Raw genomic sequence first — 21,806 nt, forward strand, 5'->3', positions numbered from 1 at the left:
ACTGAGACAGTGAAGCAAATATAAAAGACTAGCTCTTCCTGCTGCTCCCTCCCCTGTGCACACAGAACCAAGGGAAGGTCAAAAGTTGACTCTGTGCCCTGTCCTCTGCCTCTCTCCCTCCCTTGCAAGATCAGCTCCCTTTGCTGCTGAAGCTCAAACTCTAGTCCTGGTTTTGCACCTGGTCCCTGGGGCCGCCTCACTCGCGGCCTCTTGCTGCTGTTTACTGATCTCTTGTCCTGATATCACTCCGCTGGCATGAAGGAGGAGGAAGCACAGAGAGGAGGAGTGCACTTGATCATTGTGATGGTGGCAGGAGGAGCAAAAGCAGCAGAAGCAGCAGCATTAGCAGCAAGCCCTGCTCTATCAGCTCCCTTCACCAGCCTCCACTGCTCTACTTTCTGCAACTGCTCTGGCTATTGAGCTGTGTGTTCTCTCCCCCCATCCCTCCTCCTCCTCTCTCCCTGAGGATTTATTACTTATGTAGAAAGATATACTCATTGTATTGGTTCTTCTGTACAATCTCTTGTTTATTTTTTGCCCTCTTTTTATTTTTTAATGTGCAAGAGATCCACAAAAAAAAGTACTTTGGACGCTTTTGCTGCACACACAAGTAAACTTTTTTCCTCTGCTCTCTGGAAAGGGAAATCCAATAGGAGCCAGTGTGTGTGTTAATGCTGTGACTGAGAGGAGGAGTGTGTGCATGTGTGTGTGTTGTGTATACCTAGGCATGTCTTCTAGTACACGACTGTGGCCAGAAAGTGTGTAAGTGACAGTATATGTGTAGGCACCCATTGCTTGGACCTCCTGCTCCTTCCTGGGGATTGATCAGAAACATTGGATTATAGACAGAAGAAGAGAGCTGATCTGCTGCTGCTTTCCTCCCGAATTCCTGCTCTTCTCTCTTATGATATATTTATTTTTATATATTTTTTGTATGTCTGATCTGATGATAGAGCCCCGCGCCTCTCATCTCTGGGGGCTGTACAAAGTGGTGATGCACTGACCTGGGTGTACAACAACTCTGGGTGCTATCCATGCAGGGTCTGCACCCCAACCTGGCTCCTGATCCTGTGTAACCACCCACTTGGAGGAGCCCCAACAAACAAACAAAAAGTAGTGGGGGCTGTAACCTGTAAGAAACGGGGACAGTTTGGGGGCCACTATAAACTTCTTCTCCAAAATAGTGTGCCCGGGGACTGACATGGGGGATTTCGCAGCCCCCGCTGCCTCCAGCAACGGCAGCAGCCTGTGCATCAGCAGTACCCTGGGCAGCAGCATCGCTGGGGCTGGCACCGGTATTGGGGTTGGTAGTCACAGTGGTAATAATACCCCTCCCAGCGCTGCTGCCCCCAATGCGCCGAACAATAGCAGCAGCAGCGTGAGCATTCCAAAGCACAGCACCGTGGTGGAGCGGCTCCGGCAGAGGATAGAGGGCTGCAGGAGGCACCATGTCAGCTGTGAGAGCAGGTACCAGCAAGCGCAGGCAGAGCAGATTGAAATGGAGAGAAGGGACACGGTGAGTCTGTATCAGAGGACACTGGAGCAAAGGGCCAAGAAGTCAGGCACCAGCCAAGGGGGAGCAGCTTCTGCTGGATCTACTACCGCTGCTGGTGGTGGTGCTACTGGAGTCAGCAAGCAGCAACAGCACCATCATCCCCACCACCCCCAGCACAAGCAGCAGCATGAGGCAGCAGAGGCACCGGCCAGCGGCACAGCTGAGCACAGGAACCACACGCTAATCATGGTAAGAGGGGGAGCTACTAGTGGGCACTATAGCTGCTGCTGGAGTCTCATTGCTTGGCATGAGGGGGGAAGTAGGTGGAGGGAGGGGGTTATCCCGTGTGTTTGCTGCTTTCAGAGCGGGGTTTAGGGGTGGAGCTAAGAGAAATGGGCAATGCCTCTAAAGTTTTGAACACTTTTTAATTCAGTAGGAAGTTAAGTGAAGGCTATGGAAGCTTGTTTCTGCCATGGCATTTTGTTTTATTGATTGTAGCCTTCCTGTGCTGGCTGGCTGCAGGGAAGGCGAGTTCAGGTGAAATAAAGAGTGAGAAAAGGGCGATGAAATGATGCCATTTTTTAATGTACAAATAAATACACGAATATTTGTTTTATTTTTGGCAAGATATGAATTTGGTACATATCAGTTGAGGATGTCTTTATAGGGATGCTTGTAAAAATGCCTTTGTCTTATTGAGGTTACATGATTGTATTTATTCCGGTCCTTGATACTTTTACTGATAATGCAGTTATTGACAGGAGGCAGCTTGTGTCGTGATCCCTCAGTGTTATCTCATAAGTGGCTTAGCCCCCTGAGTGTACCAGAGCCGTGCAGGCTGATCATGTAACAAAGGACAGCAACATTCCAAGTCATTGTGTGCTGTGTATGTGCTGCCTCACATTAACCCCTACATAAATCCTGGATTGGATTGGTTAATAGATTACCAGTGAAAGACTTGTCCTGAGAGATCTGCCCAGATTAACCCTATCTGTGCTTTATATTTCTGCATTTTCACATTCAGAAACCCAACTGTGGAAGCCAGATTAGATATCAGTTCTCTCAGTTCATGCTTTTCACTTCTGATACAGTATGTCATACGCCTCTCACATAAGTGTCACAAGTGGTCAATACTTGACGGATATATCTGTTACAGTCATGCACTTTATGCCAGCAATGCCATGCTGGGGTCATTTAATAATGAATACAAGTTGGTATACATTTATAACTCAGCATATTGTGAATTACCTTAGTTTCCAGATATTTGGGAGATTAATAAATCATAGTTGTTCTACAAATTATTTTTAAAAACAGCAAAATGAGTTCTTACCAAATGTCTTGCAAAAGAATATTGTCAATGTACTGTAACTTAACCTACAGTTGCACTCATAAAATGAGTACTTGTTTGTCTTGTGCAACAGAAAATGATACTGTCACTAATATTTATTTATTAACAGTTATTTACATAATACACACATATTGTTTAGCGCTTTACAGAGACTATTTCAGTCATTTACATCAGTCCCTGCCCAGTGGAGCTTGCAATCTATATTATACGCTAGTTACACTTGTGATAAGTTACAAAGGTAACTAATGACCATTGTAGATTTAAATTATTCATATTTGAGTTAACATAATTAATACACTTATTTTTTTGTGGTCTGTTTAAATTTTTTTGTATTTATTGTTTTCACAAATAATATCAGCTTGTAGCATAGCCTTTTCCCAGTCCATTTAAAAGGGCGTATCATTACAAGCATTGTCTGAGGGGAGGAAAGCAGTGTGATAAATGTAGACAACTGGATTTTTGTGGTTAAATACAGTCATAAGCTAGGGAGGAGCGCCGGGCTGGGGGTGGGGTACAAGTGTAAAGTGTACATCTTTTGCTTCAGTAATCAGGACACTGTCAGAGAGGAGGCTGCTCACTTCTGAGTGGCAAAGTGTGTGTGTCTCTGTGTGTTGTGGGGGAGGGTTGTTTGCACAGTAGTGGCTATTTTCCCTCACTCCCTCCACCTTGACTCTGCTGTTAGACTGGTTAGATATCTTACAGGAAGCAACCCCCCTCCCTTTATTTGGTTTCTCCTGCATTAAGACAGAATCTTCCCTCACATAATGCTGTAAAAAGAGAAGATCATGTCTCCTCAATACCCCCAGAGAGAGGGGAGGGCAGAGTTTAATTCCCTTAAACACATATGCTTTATTTAGTGTTGTTAAGAGACAAGGTTACATATTACAGTATAATATAGTAGACACTGTGTTATGAAAAACATAGATGTAAACATCAATACATTATTTTGTGTTTATGAGGTATATTTACTAAGCAGTGGATTTTCAAAACTCTTTTTGTCTGCCAGATTTTAAAAAGCAATAATATTTAATTACTATTATCACCCTTTAAAACATGGCAGGGTTAGGGACATATGTATCAAAGCTTGATGTGAGATATATATGACCAACCAATCAGCTCCTGCCTATTATTTTTTAAACACAGCCTGCAAAATGTAATTTAGAAGCTGATTGGTTGGTCATATATAGCTCACAAATTTATCTCACATCAAGTTTTGATACATATACCCCATAATCTGCAAATATTGTGGGTTTGAAAATCTATGGCATAGTAAATATGCCCCTAAGTGTAGGGCAGATTTTTGTGTTGACATTTATGGATTAACAAACTATAACCTATTTTAACATAAAACAAAAATAAATCAATAATAGATAATTAAGTCTTCAGCAAAAAATTATACATTTGCCACAGACCCTATATGCATTTGTATCAGGAATTATAGCATGTTTTTTGTTTTTTTTACATAAGCAGACTTGTACATTTTTATGTTGAGAAACTTGTGCTAGTTGTAAAATATATTTGTTTAGTAACTACATTTTCCCTGTGTAGCGAGTATGCCCTTTTTAAGTTTATATTACAAAGTCTTGGTAGGTTATGCAGATATGTGTGGGTTGATTTTTGCATTTATCCGACTGTTTTACAAATCAAGAATAGAGAACTGTCAATCAAAGTAACTTTACTGGTCGCAAAGGGTTAATTTTTTTTTTTTTTTTTTGTCGAGTGAGTAAACCAAAGCCACACAACAACAATGGTAATATGTGCTCTCTGTATTAGCTACTGGAATTATTTCACCACTGCTGTTGCTTCCAAGCCTTTGTGTCCAATGATCTTCTTGCCTGTTGTTCAGTAGTTGGATCATGAGCACAAGGGGAGGGGTCCTGTGTGTTATCAGGCACATGGCTTTTTTTTATTATTATTTTTCTTCTTTTAAACAGGAAGTTAACAAGCTTGCTGTATTTCAAAAGATCACAAGCTATAGCCAACATCTTGTAATATTCAGGGGGTTTTATCTGTGTTAAAAAATGTATGTTACTGTGTAGGTTACATGTCAGGGCAGCATAGACGGTGTAATGGTTAGCATTACTCCCTCACAGCACTGAGGTCATGGGTTTGAAGCCTACTTGTGCACAGTTTGTATATTCTCCCTGTGCTTGCGTGGGTTTCCTCTGGGTACTCCGGTTTCCTCCCACACTCCAAAAATATACTGGTAGGTTAATTGGTTCCCAACACAAATTAACCCTAGTGTGTATGTGTGTGTGTGTGCACATGTGATAGGGAATATAGATTGTAAGCTCCACTGGGGCAGGGACTGATGTGAATGGCCAAATATTCTCTCTGTAAAGCGCTGCAGAATATGTGTGCGCTATATAAATAACTGGTAATAAAATAAATAATAATGTCTATATATAACAGATGCATAATTCATTCTAATCATGGATATATGGATCTTCTGAAGAAGTTTTGCAATGAAGGGTATATGTATCAAAGCTTGATTTTATATAAAATTGTGAGATATATATCACCAACCAATCAGCTTCTAACTTACATTTTGCAGGCTATGTTTAAGAAATGATAGTTTGGTTGGTGATATATATTTCACAATTTTATCTCCCATCAAGCTTTGATACATATGCCCCTAAGTTGCAAAACGTCACTAGAATTTATGTATCTCGTAGTTTTGAAACGGAATCGGTATGTAATGCCGGCTATCGCGATGCCTGCTGTCAAAATACAGACAGCGCATCCCGATGGTTGGTGCCTCGACAGGGGTCGGGTAAGTATACTTACCCTCCCCCTTCTCCCCCTTCTCCCTTCTTGTAGCTTAACCCTAACCCTCCCCATCCCGCACCCTAAACCTCCCCGTTAGTGCCTAAACCTAAGTCTCTCCTCCTTCGTGCCTAAACCTAAGTCTCTCCTCCTTCGTGCCTAAACCTAAGTCTCTCCTCCTTCGTGCCTAAACCTAAGTCTCTCCTCCTTCGTGCCTAAACCTGTCTCTCCCCTTCGTGCCTAAACCTAAGTCTCCCCCCTTCGTGCCTAAACCTAAGTCTCCCCCCTTCGTGCCTAAACCTAACCCCACCAGTGATGCCTAACCCTCCCCCCTAGGGATGCGTAACTCTAACTTTCCCCCCAAAAAACCTAACACTGACCCTGCTATGTAACCTAAACCCCCCTTCTCCGTGGCTAACACTAAGGACGCCTCGGACTTGCCTCGTTTGGGCAGGCGACCTTCTGTGTTCCAGCATCGGGATTAAGATAGGCGTCCTTATTTCAACGCCTATCTTAAGTCCCTTGTTGGGCTTCAGCCATCGGCCGCCAGTCTCATAACTACATCTCCTTTGAAACCTATACATTACAGAAGTACTTTTCTAATGACAAGTTACCTGTGTGAAACAAAAAACGGTAACGGGAGCACTTCTCTCTGCCAACATACATAGGGCTCTATTCAGCACCAGAGCCGATATTGTCCCAAATATTTTCAGACAAGATCGATACAATGTTGTTTATTCTCAATACTTTGCACAGCTATTTATCAAAATTCTTCTCTGGGACAGCGGTTGCATTAACACGCTGTCCCTGCAAAGTCCCCGCAGGTGTGAGCAGAAATCCACGCATAATAGGGCTTTTGGGCCACTTAACTATCTCTTTAGACAGGATTAGCTGCTCTACGCAGCTAACACCCTGCACCTTCTGCGATAGTGATGGACACCCAAAAACAATTGAATAGCTCCCATCATTGTAGACGGGAGCTGTGGCCATGATAAAACAATTGAATTCCACCCAAAATGTGTAACTTGTTAATGGGCAGCATTGAATACTTGAGTTTATCCCCCTGCTGTGAAGTCACAAGACCACTTTTGAACTTGGTGAACCTGTTTTTAACTTGTTGCTGATGAATTAAGAGGTTAAATTTCTCTTGTGATAGTGTAACATTTTATTCTGGTTGGTGGGAGGCTTAAGGCATTTCTATGGAAAAGTAACTGTTTATCCACAGTGGCACATACTTTGTCAATTATGTACTCCTAGGAGATACCTTAGTGATGTTTTGTTATGGGCATGCAATATTAAAATATTATCAATCTGAGGTGTAGACATTGGTGAATTAAAGCTACTATGGGCCCTGTGCAATGCTTTCAGATGTCTACAGCTGGTTTGGGGTGAACTGCGCATGTCCACGGTGCGGCGTTGTAAGGGAGTGGTGGGGGGAATTAGATACTGTGTTCGTGGTTGTATGTTGTTGGCATGGGGTTGGGGGAAGTGGGGGTGGTGTTTAGGGTAGAGAGTAGAAAGTATAAGAAAGGGGGGATTCGTTAGGTTGGTTGTGGGGAAGCAGAAGGGTGGGTGCGGGAGTGTGTGTGTTGTCAGTGGGTTGGGTGGTTGTGTTGGGTGTATGTGAAGTTCTGCACCGTCTTACAGGAGTACCAGGTCCTGATAATGATAGAGTCGTTATATATAGGGCAGGTGCGCTCTTCTTGTGGGTGGTGGGTATGCTGATGTTTGAGATGGGATGGGATGGGGGTAGTGTTGTGTGTGTGCTGTGAGTGGCGAACAGTGTGGTGTACAGTGCCATGGAAAATATGACAGACAGCCAAAAATGGGGCCAAATCATTTATTGAGAGACACAATGCTGCTATATCAATGACGTGTTCAGATAGACTAGCTGACCCAACCCATATCACGTGAACACACCCCACACCATTTTGTAACCACCACCAGCCTGCATGGTGCCTTGCTCACAACTGGGGTCTGCACCGCTCCTTAACCCTATTGTCAACCCGAAATAATTGGAACTGTGACTCATTGGACTATGCCACATGCTGCCAGTCCTCGGTCAGTCCGAAACAATTGGAACCATGACTCATTGCACTACAGACGGTGTAACGGTTAGCGTTACTGCCTCACAGCACTGAGGTCATGGGTTCGATTCCCACTACGGCCCTGTCTGTGTGGAGTTTGTATATTCTCCCTGTGCTTGCGTGGGTTTCCTCCGGTTTCCTCCCACACTCCAAAAATATACTGGTAGGTTAATTGGCTCACCACAAAATTTGACCATAGTGTGTATGTTTGCGAGAATGTGGTAGGGAATATAGATTGTAAGCTCCATTGGGGCAGGGACTGATGTTAATGGTAAGATATTTTCTGTAAAGCGCTGCGGAATATGTGTGCGCTATATAAATAACTGGTAATAAATAAACTATGCCACATGTTGCCAGTCATCCAGGGTTCCATTAGCGATGAGCCCAGGTGATGCACTGTGTCTGGTGTCATAGTGTAAACAGGGGCATTCTGGTGGGTCTTCTGCTCCCATATCCCATGGAAGCTAAAGAGCGCTGCACTGACCTGCTGGATATGCGCCTGGTACCTCCTGCATTGAACGTGGATGTGATTTGAGACAGTGTCACAATCATGGATGTGATTTGAGACACAATCATTAAGCACTCATGGTCGGCCACTGAACTCACGGTCGGCCACTGCGTTGTCCACAGTGGGTGGTAATGCCTTTCATGAGGTAATCACAGTACACACATGACACCGTAGATCGAGGAATGTTTAATTTCCGCACAACTTCGAAAATTAAAGGTCTCATCTGTCGGGCACCCACTATCATGCCCTGTGCGAACTCTGATACTTCATGTTGTCTTGCCATGAGCAGCCTAGCTGGTGTTCAAACGGACTCACGTGTTAAACTGATGCAGGTCTGGGCATTTCCAAGACATTACAGTATGGTGGCACCACCTACCATTACCTTTACATACTGCTATCCATGACTTTTGGCACTTAAGTGTATATTCCCTATCACAGGTGCACACATACACAATACATAGTTACCTACTTTCAACAATCTCTTCCCGGGAGAAGCCCGGGTAAGAGAAGCAGCAAGGGGCCAATGGGGGCGGGGCCTAACGATTCACATAATTAAGCCCCGCCCCCTCACTGCAAAACTGCCGCGATTGGGTAAAATTTGCATAGGGGGCGGGGCCTAATGCTGTGATTCATGCAGAATCACATCCTAAGCCCCGCCCCCTTCACGGAGACCCGCGATCGCTGCGGTTATTCTCCTCATTCTGCCCACTTCACTAGGAAGTGAGTAGAATGCGGGAGAAATGCCTACCCTTCCGGGGGTGCGGGGGGTTACCCGAAAAATCGGGAGCCTCCCGCGAAACCGGGAGGGTAGGCATGTATGACACAATAGGGTTATTGTATGTGTTTACTGCCATTAAGTTTTTGGACTATGGGAGGAAACTGGAGCACCCGTAGTAAACCCACACAAACTCCACACAGATAGAGCCTTGGTCAGGACTTAAAGTTATGGTGGTCGAATCAATTAGGAGCGATCAAGGCACATTGCTATTGCAACAGCCTGGAAACGCCGGCAGTGTCACCTCAACACACCCACATCTCATCCCGACAGCATGGCAAGTTTTTGATGCCTTTAAAGTTTTGAAAATTGCTATTAATAAAACTGATCATAAGGACTTGATATATATTATCAATGGAGCAGTGGGATTTATACTACGTACAATTTCTTGCATTTCAGTAAATGATTTAAAATTCACCCGGATCACTGTTTGCCTTATTAAATCAGAGACTTTATGCAATCATCCAAGAATTCTAGGCAGCGATCTCTCCATTTTACCATCGTTAGCTGTTTTTTTTTATCTTTCTGTCAGCTACGTGTTCATTCCAGAACAGTTGCTTAGGTAGAGAATTCTTAGAAGGAAGCACTTGTGGAAACATTATCAGTATTTGCAGTTCATAGGGAAATAGAGCCACATAGCATTTTGATATGTCTGCTGTGGTTTTGCTAGGGAATATGTCCAGTTTATAGGGGTTGCACCTCTAGTCTCAGACCATGCTATTTATTCATCGTGATGTCATGAGCATGTGTGCGGTGGACAGGAAATCTTCCACCTTCAGGCTACCTTATTTCTGATAGGAGACTGTTGCAATCATAAACCTAATTTGTGCTGGTTAACTGCACGTACTGTAGCTGCTGTTTGCACCTGTTTTACACTAATTGAGGAAAATACTTTGCCGAAGATCAGTAAATTGCGACATTCAAACGGAACCTCTCATGATAATACTACATGGATATATGTGAAGGAAAATCTTGCTTGTTTTTGCTCAAGGCCCATAAAGGCGCAACCAGAAGACAAGCGAGGTGCGCAGCCACATATCGGAGCCTCATGCTTAATTAAATCTACCCCTTTGTGTCAAACAGTATTTTCTATTGATCTATGACAAGCTGGATGAGCTTATATATTATTCACACGCCATACAATGGTGAGACCCAGCGACTTTGCGTTGTAACATTATATTGCACGCGTCGTACAACCTGCACAACTCGGCGTACAATGGTGCAATTTATCGCTGCGTGTAACTACACCACATCATACATTACATCGTCCCATCTGACAGCAGAAGGGACAATACGGTGAATGACCGTCAGGTGTACGCACTATGCGATGGGCACAATATATATAGTTCCGATCCGAGACGGAACAATATCTCATATGGTGGATCGTATAGTGTGTACCCAGCTTTAGGAAGGTGTTCTTTTGAGAGACAGATTTTATCTCAAATTGATAGGCACCACCGATAATTTTTTGTGCATTACATTAGACTGGCTTCTGTAGACAGTTAATTTCTAATAGGCTACATAGTAAATACTTTTATTAACATAAAACCAGTTAATATTGGATATTCTTATATCAGGAGTTTAGTAGACTGAAAATGTGGGGTCCCTATCACTGGTTTAATACCTAGAATTACATGAATTTACTATTTTAGATGTTTTCTAGTTTACTCATACCAAGAAATCTCTATAACGTGCATTTGAGAAAAGAGCTGAGAAACACCATTTATTCAGACGGGTCTAGGTTATAGTGCATACATGAAATGATTGTGACATTGGAGCACTTGTACCACACCAACCAATTTAGATCGTGGCTTATTTGCACTGTTGTATTGTGTCAGAGTTCCTCGGTGTTCAAGGGCAGGCAGCATGCCTAGAGTTCACGCTGACTGGAAATAATTTCCTGTGATTATCACCTCTTGGAAAGTAAATAAGAAATAGTTGGCTTGTGAAGACAGCACCTGATAAATATACCTTTATAAAGGACTCCTTATAGTTCAACAGACACAAATGATTCTTAGTGGGGGTCTATCACTATTTACCATACTGTGTTCTTTCTAGACATTATGAACCATGCTCTATCTTATTTGGTGTCAGAATTTTAGTTCAGTATTTGCATTTATAACATCCTACCCTAACTTTGACATTCATCTTGCATTAAAGAATCAATGCCTCTGATAGTTTTTATATGTTTAGTGAGGTCACTAAGTAAACTTCAGGCAGATCAGGAAAATGTCATGGGTCAAATAATCCTTTGGTGTTTATCCAAAGACCTGTCAAACCAACCTCAATCTCTTACATGTAGAGCAAGATAGAGAATTTGATTGGAGGATGATGTAGTATTGGCTTTAATTATCAAATGACTTTATTTTGTCCACACAATATTTGGGTTATATCTACTCTGGAGGAGCTTTACTCTGGAATTCAAATCCACAGACTTCGGGCAGCTGTTGCATGGGTAGGAGTGATCAAAAATGAGGAGCACATGTATGATCAACTTACATTATATCTAACACACTAAATTAGGTAGACACAGACTGTTATTGGAGGGTCCACAAACATTTACTTATCCAGCACATATCATAAAGACAAGTAAATGTTTTCCTGTAATACAGTAGTTGTAGTGCCAGTCTAAAGCTACCCATACACTGTACAATATGCACCGTGCTTTGCGACTTGGGTTCCGATGGCCGAATATCGCGCGGACCCCACATCCGGAGCGATCGAGTGGCCGTCCGCCCAATATGCCGGCACCCCCCTCCCCTACCCGCATAGCACTGCATGGGATCGTACATCGCATCTGCAAATCAAATGAACCTGCAGTAATATCTGGAGGTGCGATGTACGTCCCCACGGGAGCGCGCACTGGCCGATATCATGCCCACACACTGTACGGTATAGCAGCGATATTGTACCAATCCATCGGATCGGCTACTGTATCGCACCATGTATGGGCACCTTTAAAGGACAGTAATAGTAATTTACATTATGATCAATTAAATAAAACTATGCTGTAACATTATCCTGTGTGTAGTTTAAATGTAAGTCGTATAATGCAGATAAGGGGGTTGATTCAGATGTGGTTGCAGTAGCGGCCACGTCTGCGCCTTTTTTTTCTAATGCTGTTGCCAGTGGGTGTCCTATTGAGATGCCCACCTCCTGCGGCGCAAATGGTACAAAGACGCACCATTGGCCAAAACATTGAACATTGCACCAGCCCTATGGCAGAAGCAGAATGTTACAGCAACTGTGTCATTTGGCGTTTGGTAGCCACTTCCTTCCCAGTTACCACCAGGAAAAGAGCATCAAAAGTGCATGCATCTGAATACAATTTAGTTCTGTGTGCGGTAACCATTGGGGCGCAGGCTGGGACACCCACTTGCACCAGATGGCTTTCCTGTATCCACCTCTGAATCGCCTCCCAAGGTGTGCAAATAGACCTATGAAATGATTACAAAATTTGTTCTATTATAGGATCTATTCTAGAGATGAGCTATTCAATTTTGGCTCGGATCCTCCCGCCAAGTTTGGATCTCAGAATGAGGCAACATCACCTTTCACAGACATCTTGGTGCATATGTCCGTGAAAGATTATGTTATGCCTCATTCTGAGATATGAACTTGGCGTGAAGATCTAAGCCAAAACTGAACCGCTCATCTCTAGTCTATTAAGGTGGGCGCATGTGTAGCCTGCACTGAACATTTTGGTTTTAGGTTAGGAATTATTTTTCCTTACGCCATACACTTTTCTGAGTCAGGAAATAGACAGTAGACCTGAATGCAATTTCTCAATGTCCTATCTGAACAAATGGCTGTGTCAGGGTTCGGCCTAAGGGCCTGATTCAGAGCCGCTCGTAAGCAGCCGCTCGTTCGTTCCGAGCGATGTTTGCCCAACTGCGCATGCGTATGGATCGTAATACGCATGCGCGAACCAGTCAGTGCAGCCGAAAATCGTTTGTTCGTTAAATAGTGAATGCCTGCTATTTTGAGTGACAGGAGGAGGCGAATGTGGGTGGTAACGGGGGAAGGTGCTTGAAAACGGGGAGTGGAGATCAGAACGCAGGCGTGCTTAAAGGTCAAAACGGGCGTTTTAAGGGTGTGCATAATTAATACAGCAGCGTCATTGACCACGTCACTGGGTTTTTTATAGTCAGGACTGCTCACATGATTGCGGTAGGAAAAACCAACCACAAGAATAGCGAGCAGTTCATACGCTGGTCGATGTACTCGATTAATCTAATAAATAGCGGACATGATGTAGGATGCGAGCGGCCAGGAGGCGTAGTTTTCCAAAAAACTACCGCATGTTTTGTTCGCTCGTTCAGACCTAGAGGCGTCAACAGACCGCAAAGAGCGAACGGTTCATTTGAATAGCCACCCCTTTTTTATGAACGAGCGAGCGCAAATAGCGTCCGGCTCTGAATCATGCCCTAAGATCAGCTGTTACTCACCCTAGCACCGGCTTCCCCTGACTTCTCGTGTGGTCAGACATCAGGAGCGGCGGCGGGTGACGTGCTGAGGATTTTGCCTTAGGTGCTCCTGGACTTCCATGTGCGGCTATGTGTCTTGGTTTCCGAGGGTGCTGTCATGGGCGCCGCCATGATGGTCTTTCTCACCTGACTATTCCTTCAACCAATGGTATCATGTCTCAGTCAGCCGACGCTGATCTCCTCTGAACTGCTACCTTAGGGTATATAACTGGGCTCTGAACATGCCTGTGCAACGTCGTCACTACTGGTGTATGCTTCTTTTCAATCTGTTCCAGGTTCCTGTTCCTTGCTCTCAAGTTATTTCCAAATACCGTCTCTGCACCACTCTCCGATGCGTCTGGATTCGCACGTTGTGTACTCAGTACACACTATCGAGTACAATTACTGAACCACTCTCCAGCGCGTCTGGATCCGCACACCATGTACTCAGTACGCACCAACCAAGTGCAACCACTGAACCACTCAAGTGCATCTGGATTTGCACGTTGTATACTCAGTGTACCTCCATCCTTGTACTATCTCTGAGTCCATATCCTGTACCAACGGTGCTCTAGTATCCGTACTCCGTGCAGTCAGTGCTCTCCCATTCGGAGCAATCACCACCCTCCTCCAGTGCCAGCAGAGCATCCTACTCCTCTGTGGATCTTTCCTCTGGTCTCCCATTATACCACTTCAGGAAGCAATTCCCCTTGTGCCTACTCTGTACCTGTAGGTATAGAAACTGTACTTATATTTTCCTCAAGTACTTCCAGTGGGCCATAGCGGTATACCTCTCTCCATTCCCCACTCGCATCGGATACCTGACCAAAGGACCGCGACCTGCTTGCCGGGAGCAGCTGAAACCCATATCCCGCTTGGAGGGGTCACTGGTGAATAGCTCCCGGCAGGTTAGACTCCATACCTTTTGGTCAGGTCTCATCAACATCCGATACTTGTGGATGAGGAGAACGTACATCCAGGCCCCTCCCCTCCAATTTCTCCCTCAACCCGGGACCACAGCTTTCAGCCCCTCAGTAGGGGATTCCGCGGAGTCAGGTGTGACAGGCTGGTTCAATTCCACCGAAGTTTACACAACAGAAATATTCGTAGTTCCTAGTACTTCAAGCTTGTACTAGCATATTATTTTTAAAAAGTGGCTGCATTCTCATGTTTTATTTGATGGCATATTAAATAGTAATGTATTATTTATTCATTTAAAATGTTCAGAGTTCTAAAATCTTGACATATAAATGCACAGTGCACATTGTGCATAAATTGCCGGGACACCCAAGATTTATGAAGCAGTACCTGCTGATATACATTGTGGTTTCTAGATAACACTGTGAATAATTGATGAAAGCAGCTGTAGCTTGCTGCATACAATGCCTGTGCTCCTTCTGGTCACCTTAGCTGGGTGGAGTAAAGAAGGTGTATCTCATAGACACAAAAGTGTTTATAACTCTGAACTTCATACACATTTAACTGGTACATCTATATGGACATTTTATTTCTTAGTTCTATGCATTTTTCTCCTCAGACTGTATTGTGGAGCATGTCAAATAACTAATCCCTGGTATTGCTTGCATGTACCTGGCGTGTTCTAAAAATAGCAAAGGGTGTCAATGTTCTCTGTTTGTAGCATGTAACCTGTGTTTTCTCTGCGTCTGCCATTTATTTTGCGTTTGACGTAAGGTCATTTTGCAAAAAATATATAAAATGTAGCCTTTGGTGGTAACCACATGGGCGCTTGTAAGCAGCGCATCTTTCCAATAATGAAACAGAGCGTTCAGGAGGTCATGTCCCACGCATCATTTTCAGTCACAAGCACAGAATCCCTGTTACACAGAACTGCAATGATGTTCCAGTAATATTGGTGGGGATTTGTGGAGCAGAGGCCAATGATAGAAGCATCGGGCGTTTATACCTATATTTTGTAACATTTCTTATTAACAATTTACTATTTTCATAAACTCTCCTTCATCCTATGTAATTTTTCATTTCATCTCAAGAACACTGGAGATATAGATTAACCTGTGTGCAGAACTGTCAGGGGGTGTAATATATATGCAAATATATTAGTGTGAGTATTTCTTGAATGAAACACTGCCACTTTAATAGCGTTAAACCCCAATCTAATGTTTCCTCATTTTAGAAGGCTTACATCTGCTTCCCATTTCATTTTACAGCTTTCCATATTAACCCTGGTGCCCCCTATCTTCTAGAAGTTAGAAAGTGAAATGCATGTTGGTTGTTGTTCCCTTCATGGTTAACCAGTGGATAGCATTGTGTCTAAAGCTTTAGCTATATTACACAACAACCAAGAAAGGATACTACAGTGGGGTGTCAGGAAACCCATGTCTACCTATAATTGTCAATCCAGAAATATTATCCAAATCCTTAAGTAAAAATAATGTAATTAGTTATTAGTGCAGCTTTGTATTTGTTATTACTAGGGATGTGCAGGCTCGGATAGGTTCGAGTTTGCACGTTGAGTTCGAATTTTTCCCTCCAAAAAAACGGAACTCAGAAAGAGGCTAAACGTCATCTTACATGGACGAACATCATCATTCCTGGACAAAAGTCCAGGAATGATGATGTTCGTCCATGTAAGATGACGTTTAGCCTCTTTCTGAGTTCCGTTTTTTTTTGAGGGAAAAATCCGAACTCAACGTGCAAACTCGAACCTATCCGAGCCTGCACATCCCTAATACTAAGGGGGAATTCCATTAGCTGTGACAAGTTTTCACGGGTAAAAAAAGGGAGGTAGCCTCAGGCATTATCACCCGAGGTTATTCAATTAGGCACCCTTTTTCACCCGTCACCTTTGTTAACACCCATTAAATTGACATATTGGCAGGCGTCAACACTGGTTAGCAGGCATTAACACAGATTCGTGAAAAGTTCACTGATTCGTGCGTTAACAGGGTCACATCACCCCTTAACCATCTAGTTATTGGGGTTTTTTTTCACTGCCTGTGCAGTGGTGAAAAAAAATCCCCAATACGTGCTGAACTTCGGGGCTAATAGAATAACCCTGGGGGATCAATTAGCCCGCGGTAAGTTACCCCAGCTAAATTAATTCCCTCGTTAATATTCACATTTAGGGGCATATGTATCAAAGCTTGATGTGAGCTAAATTGTGAGATATATATCACCAACCAATCAGCTTCTAACTTACATTTTGCAGGCTGTGTTTAAGAAATGATAGTTTGGAGCTGATTGGTTGGTGATATATATTTCACAATTTTATCTCACATCAAGCTTTCATACATATGCCCCTTAGAGTATAACAATATATTTAATAATCTTGATAATGTATTTTATATACTCTTCTAGAATCCTAATTTGTGTGTGGCAGTGTGATTTCTGTTTACTAAAGTAGCTGAGCTTAGTGTAGATATGACATCCACACACTGCTATTCTGAAAAGAGAGTTGGGAGAGATGTATCAAGCCTCTGAGAGTAGCAAAGTGGAGAAGTTGCCCAAAGCAACCTATCTGCTTATGTCATTATCTAGCACAGTCTCTGAAATAACCGTTATTAGCTGATTGGTTGCTTTGGGAAAATGCTCCACTTTTGTCTCCACGGGGGGAATTCAGTTCAAAGCGATGATGAATAGCCGCAGGAGGGAGCTCCCGCAGCTATTCAATTCAATGCGATGTTTGGTCGGGCTGAAGGATTTTTCTTGCACCCCCCTGGGATGTTTGCCGGTTTAGCGCAGCACTAACAGCTGCGCGGCTGGCACTTTAGTCTGAGAATGTCAGTTCTTGCGACTGAATACCCAGGTTAAGTCGCAAGAACCGGCATTCTCCGACTTAACAGCGCGCTGAATTGAATTGTGCCTCAAGGCTTGATACATCACACCTGGGTCTCTTGGCGTGAGAAAGAGAGTGCCACAGAAATTGCTAGATTATATTGGCTCCTGTTGACCCAGGTGCTCATGGGGCATAGACAATGTGACATAGGAATGTGGTCTCCTGGGAGTACTCAGCAGTATTATTTATACAGTATAGCCACAACTCACAATCAGATTCATTACATGTCTATACAATGTTCTAACATGAGTAGAGCCAGCATACTAACAAATAATCTTAAAAACAGGCACTCTTTAACATATCAAAGCAGGTATTGCGGTGCTAACTATTATATAGATTGTAAGCTTGCAAGCAGGGCCCTCTTACCTTTATATCTGTCTGTTGTTACCCAGTCTTATTTTATTACTGTTTGTTCCCAATTGTAAAGCACAACGGAATATGCTGCGCTATATAAGTAACTATTAATAATAAGTACTTCAATTCAGTGCCGGAGAAGGGCACCACCAGGATGCAGGGCATGTGATGGCAACGCTCGTACACCCCTAATTATGGCCCTGTCTGAATGAACATGTTTATACATATAGATTTGTCCATCATATATTTTATCCTTAATAGAAACTTGACTTTGCTCAGGTTGTAGCATTTTTCTGTAGCTTCAGTCTGAGGGGTCAATACAGTTAGGTGCAAATTGCAAGTAGCGAGTTTGTTTCATGAAACTCACAGACTTCACAAGCATGCGTGCTCCCGAGAATTCTCCAATCCAATTTAAAATGCCTATTCGTGGTACTCGCAGCGGAGGGGTGCGAATGACTGCCAAATGCTATGTGAGAGAAGTGCATAAAAAAGTGGGGAGACCATCCTGGACCCCCCAAAATTGATAATTTCATTAGCAGGACCGTATAGAATGCGGTTTGTGGGCATTAGGAAAGTACTGAAGGTTTTTAAATGGTGTCAACTGGCTGATTTTGTGTGTTTTTTTTTTTTGTTTTTTTAAATGAAAAAAAAATTATTAAAAGCGTACTTTTTCGTTTAATCTCATAGGAATTAAAAACTAAAAAATGCAAAAAAAAAAGGAAGAGAAGGAAAAAATTAAATTTGGGGGTATTTTGAGGACATTGAAAAATTGTAAAAAAATTATAAAAAGAATTTTTTCTTCCATTAAAAAAAAATTACTATAATTATATTTGGGGTGCCTAAACTATCACAAAAGTTGTTTTTTGGGGTCATTTGAGGCCATTTTTTTTTTACAAAAAAAAATTACATGTAATAATTGGACTAATTAAGCTAATTGGAAACTTCCAATTGCCTAATTAGTTATTAGGGGGGGGTTTCCAATGGGTTCAGCCCGATGTCCTGACATTTTAACCTTAGAATAAAGTTTTTCCTTTCCATCCTTTCAGGGAGGTGCGAATGGAAAAGTGTGAACTTACTCTGACTGGTTTAATTGGATTGCAAAATGCATTCAGTGTGCGAGCTTGAAGGGAAAACTCGCAATTCGCACCTAACTGGATTGACCCCTGAGAATGTTTTATTATTATTATAATTATTATTAGTAATAATACTATCAAAATATATTTGTATATTCTGTAGCGCTTGACAGGAATAAAACCGCAAGCTGACAATCTAATAGCTATTAGAAGATTCATATACAGGTTGAGTCTCCCATATCCAAATACTCCAAAATACGGAATATTCCGAAATACGGAATATTTTTAGCAAGACTGAGAAAGTGAAACCTTTGCTTTTTGACGATTCAATGTACACAAACTTTGTTTAAGGCACATAATTATTAAAAATATTGTATAAAATGACCTTCAGGCTCTGTGTATAATGGGTATATTAAACATAAATAAATTTCATGTATGTACACAAAGTTTGTTTGAGCCACAAAATTATTTAAAATATTGTATAAAATTACTTTCAGGCTCTGTGTATAAGGTGTATATAACACACAAATGCATTATGTGTATAGATTTGGGTCCCATTCAAAGATATTTCATTATGGTATACAATTATTACAAAATACAGACTATTCTGGTATCCAAAATACCCCTGGTCCCAAGCATTTTGGATATGGGAGACTCAACCTATATAAGGTTGTGTCACATATTGCATACTGTTTCAGCCAGATTGCAAGGGTGAAGATGACTTCTTTTCAAGTCTCCGACAAAACTAAAATGCTCTGTACAGACTGATAGCTTGTCCTACACTGTGTATAAGCCTAAATATGGATAACTGACAATACTGATCTTTATCATTTTAGCCTTTTGTAGAACTGTAACAACACTTCTTTCTTTAGACTTTAGGGCTTCTTTACTAACATTGCATTTAGATGAATATTTTGCACTGAAGCATGTTAATCCACTATTGATATAGCTTTTTTAAGTGCACAGCAAATTTGATATTGAAAGCAATTGTCTGATTTGTTGGGATGGCTTAATGCAAATTTTGCACTAATGTTAAATTATAGACCCAGTGTCTCTCCAGTACAAGTGTTGGATTGAATATGTTTGTGATGAAGAAAAATTAAATAATTAAACTTTCATTTTTAACAAAGCTGCAATGTAAAGTCAAGATAAACTATGAAAATGACAATTCTGATGTATATTTGTCCAGTAACATATGTCCATTCTAAAAGATGCTCTTTTAGTTTGACAGCATACACTGGCCATGCTGAGCGTGCAAGCAAAAGACAATCATATTGAGAATTTTAAAGCATGACCATCATAGTCGGCCCGTATTCAGCCCTTGGATCCAGTGGCCTATAACTCAGCACTGCATGTATCGCATTTATGCTCCAGATTTTTTTGCGTGTTGGAAAAACACTTGTTATGTAGAAGCTGACATACTGTAGGTTAAGTAGGAAGAGCAATTCGCATGGTATGCACAAAGGGCTGGTCACATGTCTATGAAGAGAGGAAATGAACTGTGAATGTTTTGAAATTATTATAATATCACTGGTTTACTACAGGAAACGGCACAGATTGGCCTCTTATTCTTATTAGGAAAAGTAGCAAAACAACAAAAGCAGAAGTCTCCTGAGCTATCTGAACGACAAAACAGGAAGAGCGCTGTTGTAAATGCCTAGAATGGTTTGCTCGGATGTGTCCTAGTGTAGTGTCTGCTCACAGAAGATGTTGCAGTGGTTGTAGCTGTATCTCTTTTGGTAAAATGCAGCCATAGATAATATTTATTTCATTTAGTTAGCTGCTTATATAGAATGGTGGATGGTGGTAATCAATAGTGTATTAGTATTTGTGCACCAAACATGATCATATTCAGCTACCCAACACCTGAACCTCTATGGTTGTGACTGACTGAATAAAAGGGCAGCTAGTAGGAGCAGAACATAAAGCATGGGAGATACAGACATTTGTTTCTACACTGAGCAGTGCCACTCTGTCCAAGTAATTACATACAGTATGGTAGTAGGGATTGTCTGGAGTTTACGTTGTTGTATATATTCTGCATATTCCATGGCACTGACTGAACAGTATAGAAAATGTATTTTTATTGTTTAAGAAAGTATTATATGCTGATAAGAAAAGAAATGAGGTCCCTACTCTTAAGGTGCCTACACACTTAGCGATTTTTTTTACCCAATTTGGCCGATTTCGAGGAATTGTGTAAAATGGCCAAATCGTTGGTTTCCACTCACGATGCCAATGCGCGTCCCCGCTCATCGTACATAGCATCTTCAGATCTGCCGTGCTGTAGGGCAGATTTGCCAATCAGGGACACAATGCACTGGATGCACGATAGCTCTTAAGTCAGATTGGACATTTTTTTACTCCAAAGCGTGACCACGACTGCCGGGGAGCTGCCTGGGGAGAGTTCAGGGGAAATCGTACACATCGTGGGATTGTGAGCACATCGCTATGTGTGTAGGCACTTAGGAGTCTGCAGACGACCGTTGCTTGACAGTTGTACTTGTGCAGTACCAATCATTCAGGCTAAGGCCATTCCTGCTCTGTCACACGTAACGTTTCTTTTTATTTTACTACGTGCTGTCCAGCGCAGAAGTAGGCTGGTAAGGTATGCTTAGACCATACATGCCTACCCTCCCGGTTTTCGCGGGAGGCCCCCGATTTTTCGGGTAACTCCCCGCACCCCCGGAAGGGTAGGCATTTCTCCTGCATTCTGCCCACTTCCTAGTGAAGTGGGCAGAATGAGGAGAATACCCGCGGCGATCGCGGGTCTCCGTGAAGGGGGCGGGGCTTAAGATGTGATTCTGCATGAATCACAGCATTTGGCCCCACCCCTATGTAAATTTTACCCAATCGCGGCAGTTTTGCAGCGAGGGGGCGGGTCTTAATGACGCGAATCGTTAGGCATCGGCCCCCTGCTACTTCTCTTACCCGGGCTTCTCCCGGGAAGAGATGATAAAAGGTAGGTAAGTATGGCTTAGACTTGTCGTTCCAGTAGGCAAACGTGCTCTACAGGATTGCTGAATCCAAGGGGTAATAGATAAATGGGGATATATTTTACTAAAAGAAACAGTAAAATAATGATTTCATAAAAAGTAAAAATGTATATAAAAGTCACTA

At 42.5% G+C, this 21,806-nt stretch overlaps 1 protein-coding gene across 1 annotated transcript in view; it reads left to right on the forward strand.

Moving 5' to 3' along the window:
• Nucleotides 1-315: 315 nt before the first annotated feature.
• The window catches only part of MAML3 (mastermind like transcriptional coactivator 3), a 402,002-nt gene continuing 380,511 nt past the window's right edge, over nt 316-21,806 (forward strand). The window contains exon 1 of the mRNA XM_088451440.1: nt 316-1,744. Within this exon, the coding sequence (XP_088307566.1) occupies nt 1,202-1,744 (543 nt within the window). The 5' untranslated portion in view covers nt 316-1,201. The remainder of the gene's footprint in view (nt 1,745-21,806) is intronic.

This window comes from Taudactylus pleione, unplaced genomic scaffold (assembly GCF_031769625.1).
Source record: "Taudactylus pleione unplaced genomic scaffold, aTauple2 ptg000548l, whole genome shotgun sequence".
NCBI lineage: Eukaryota > Metazoa > Chordata > Amphibia > Anura > Myobatrachidae > Taudactylus > Taudactylus pleione.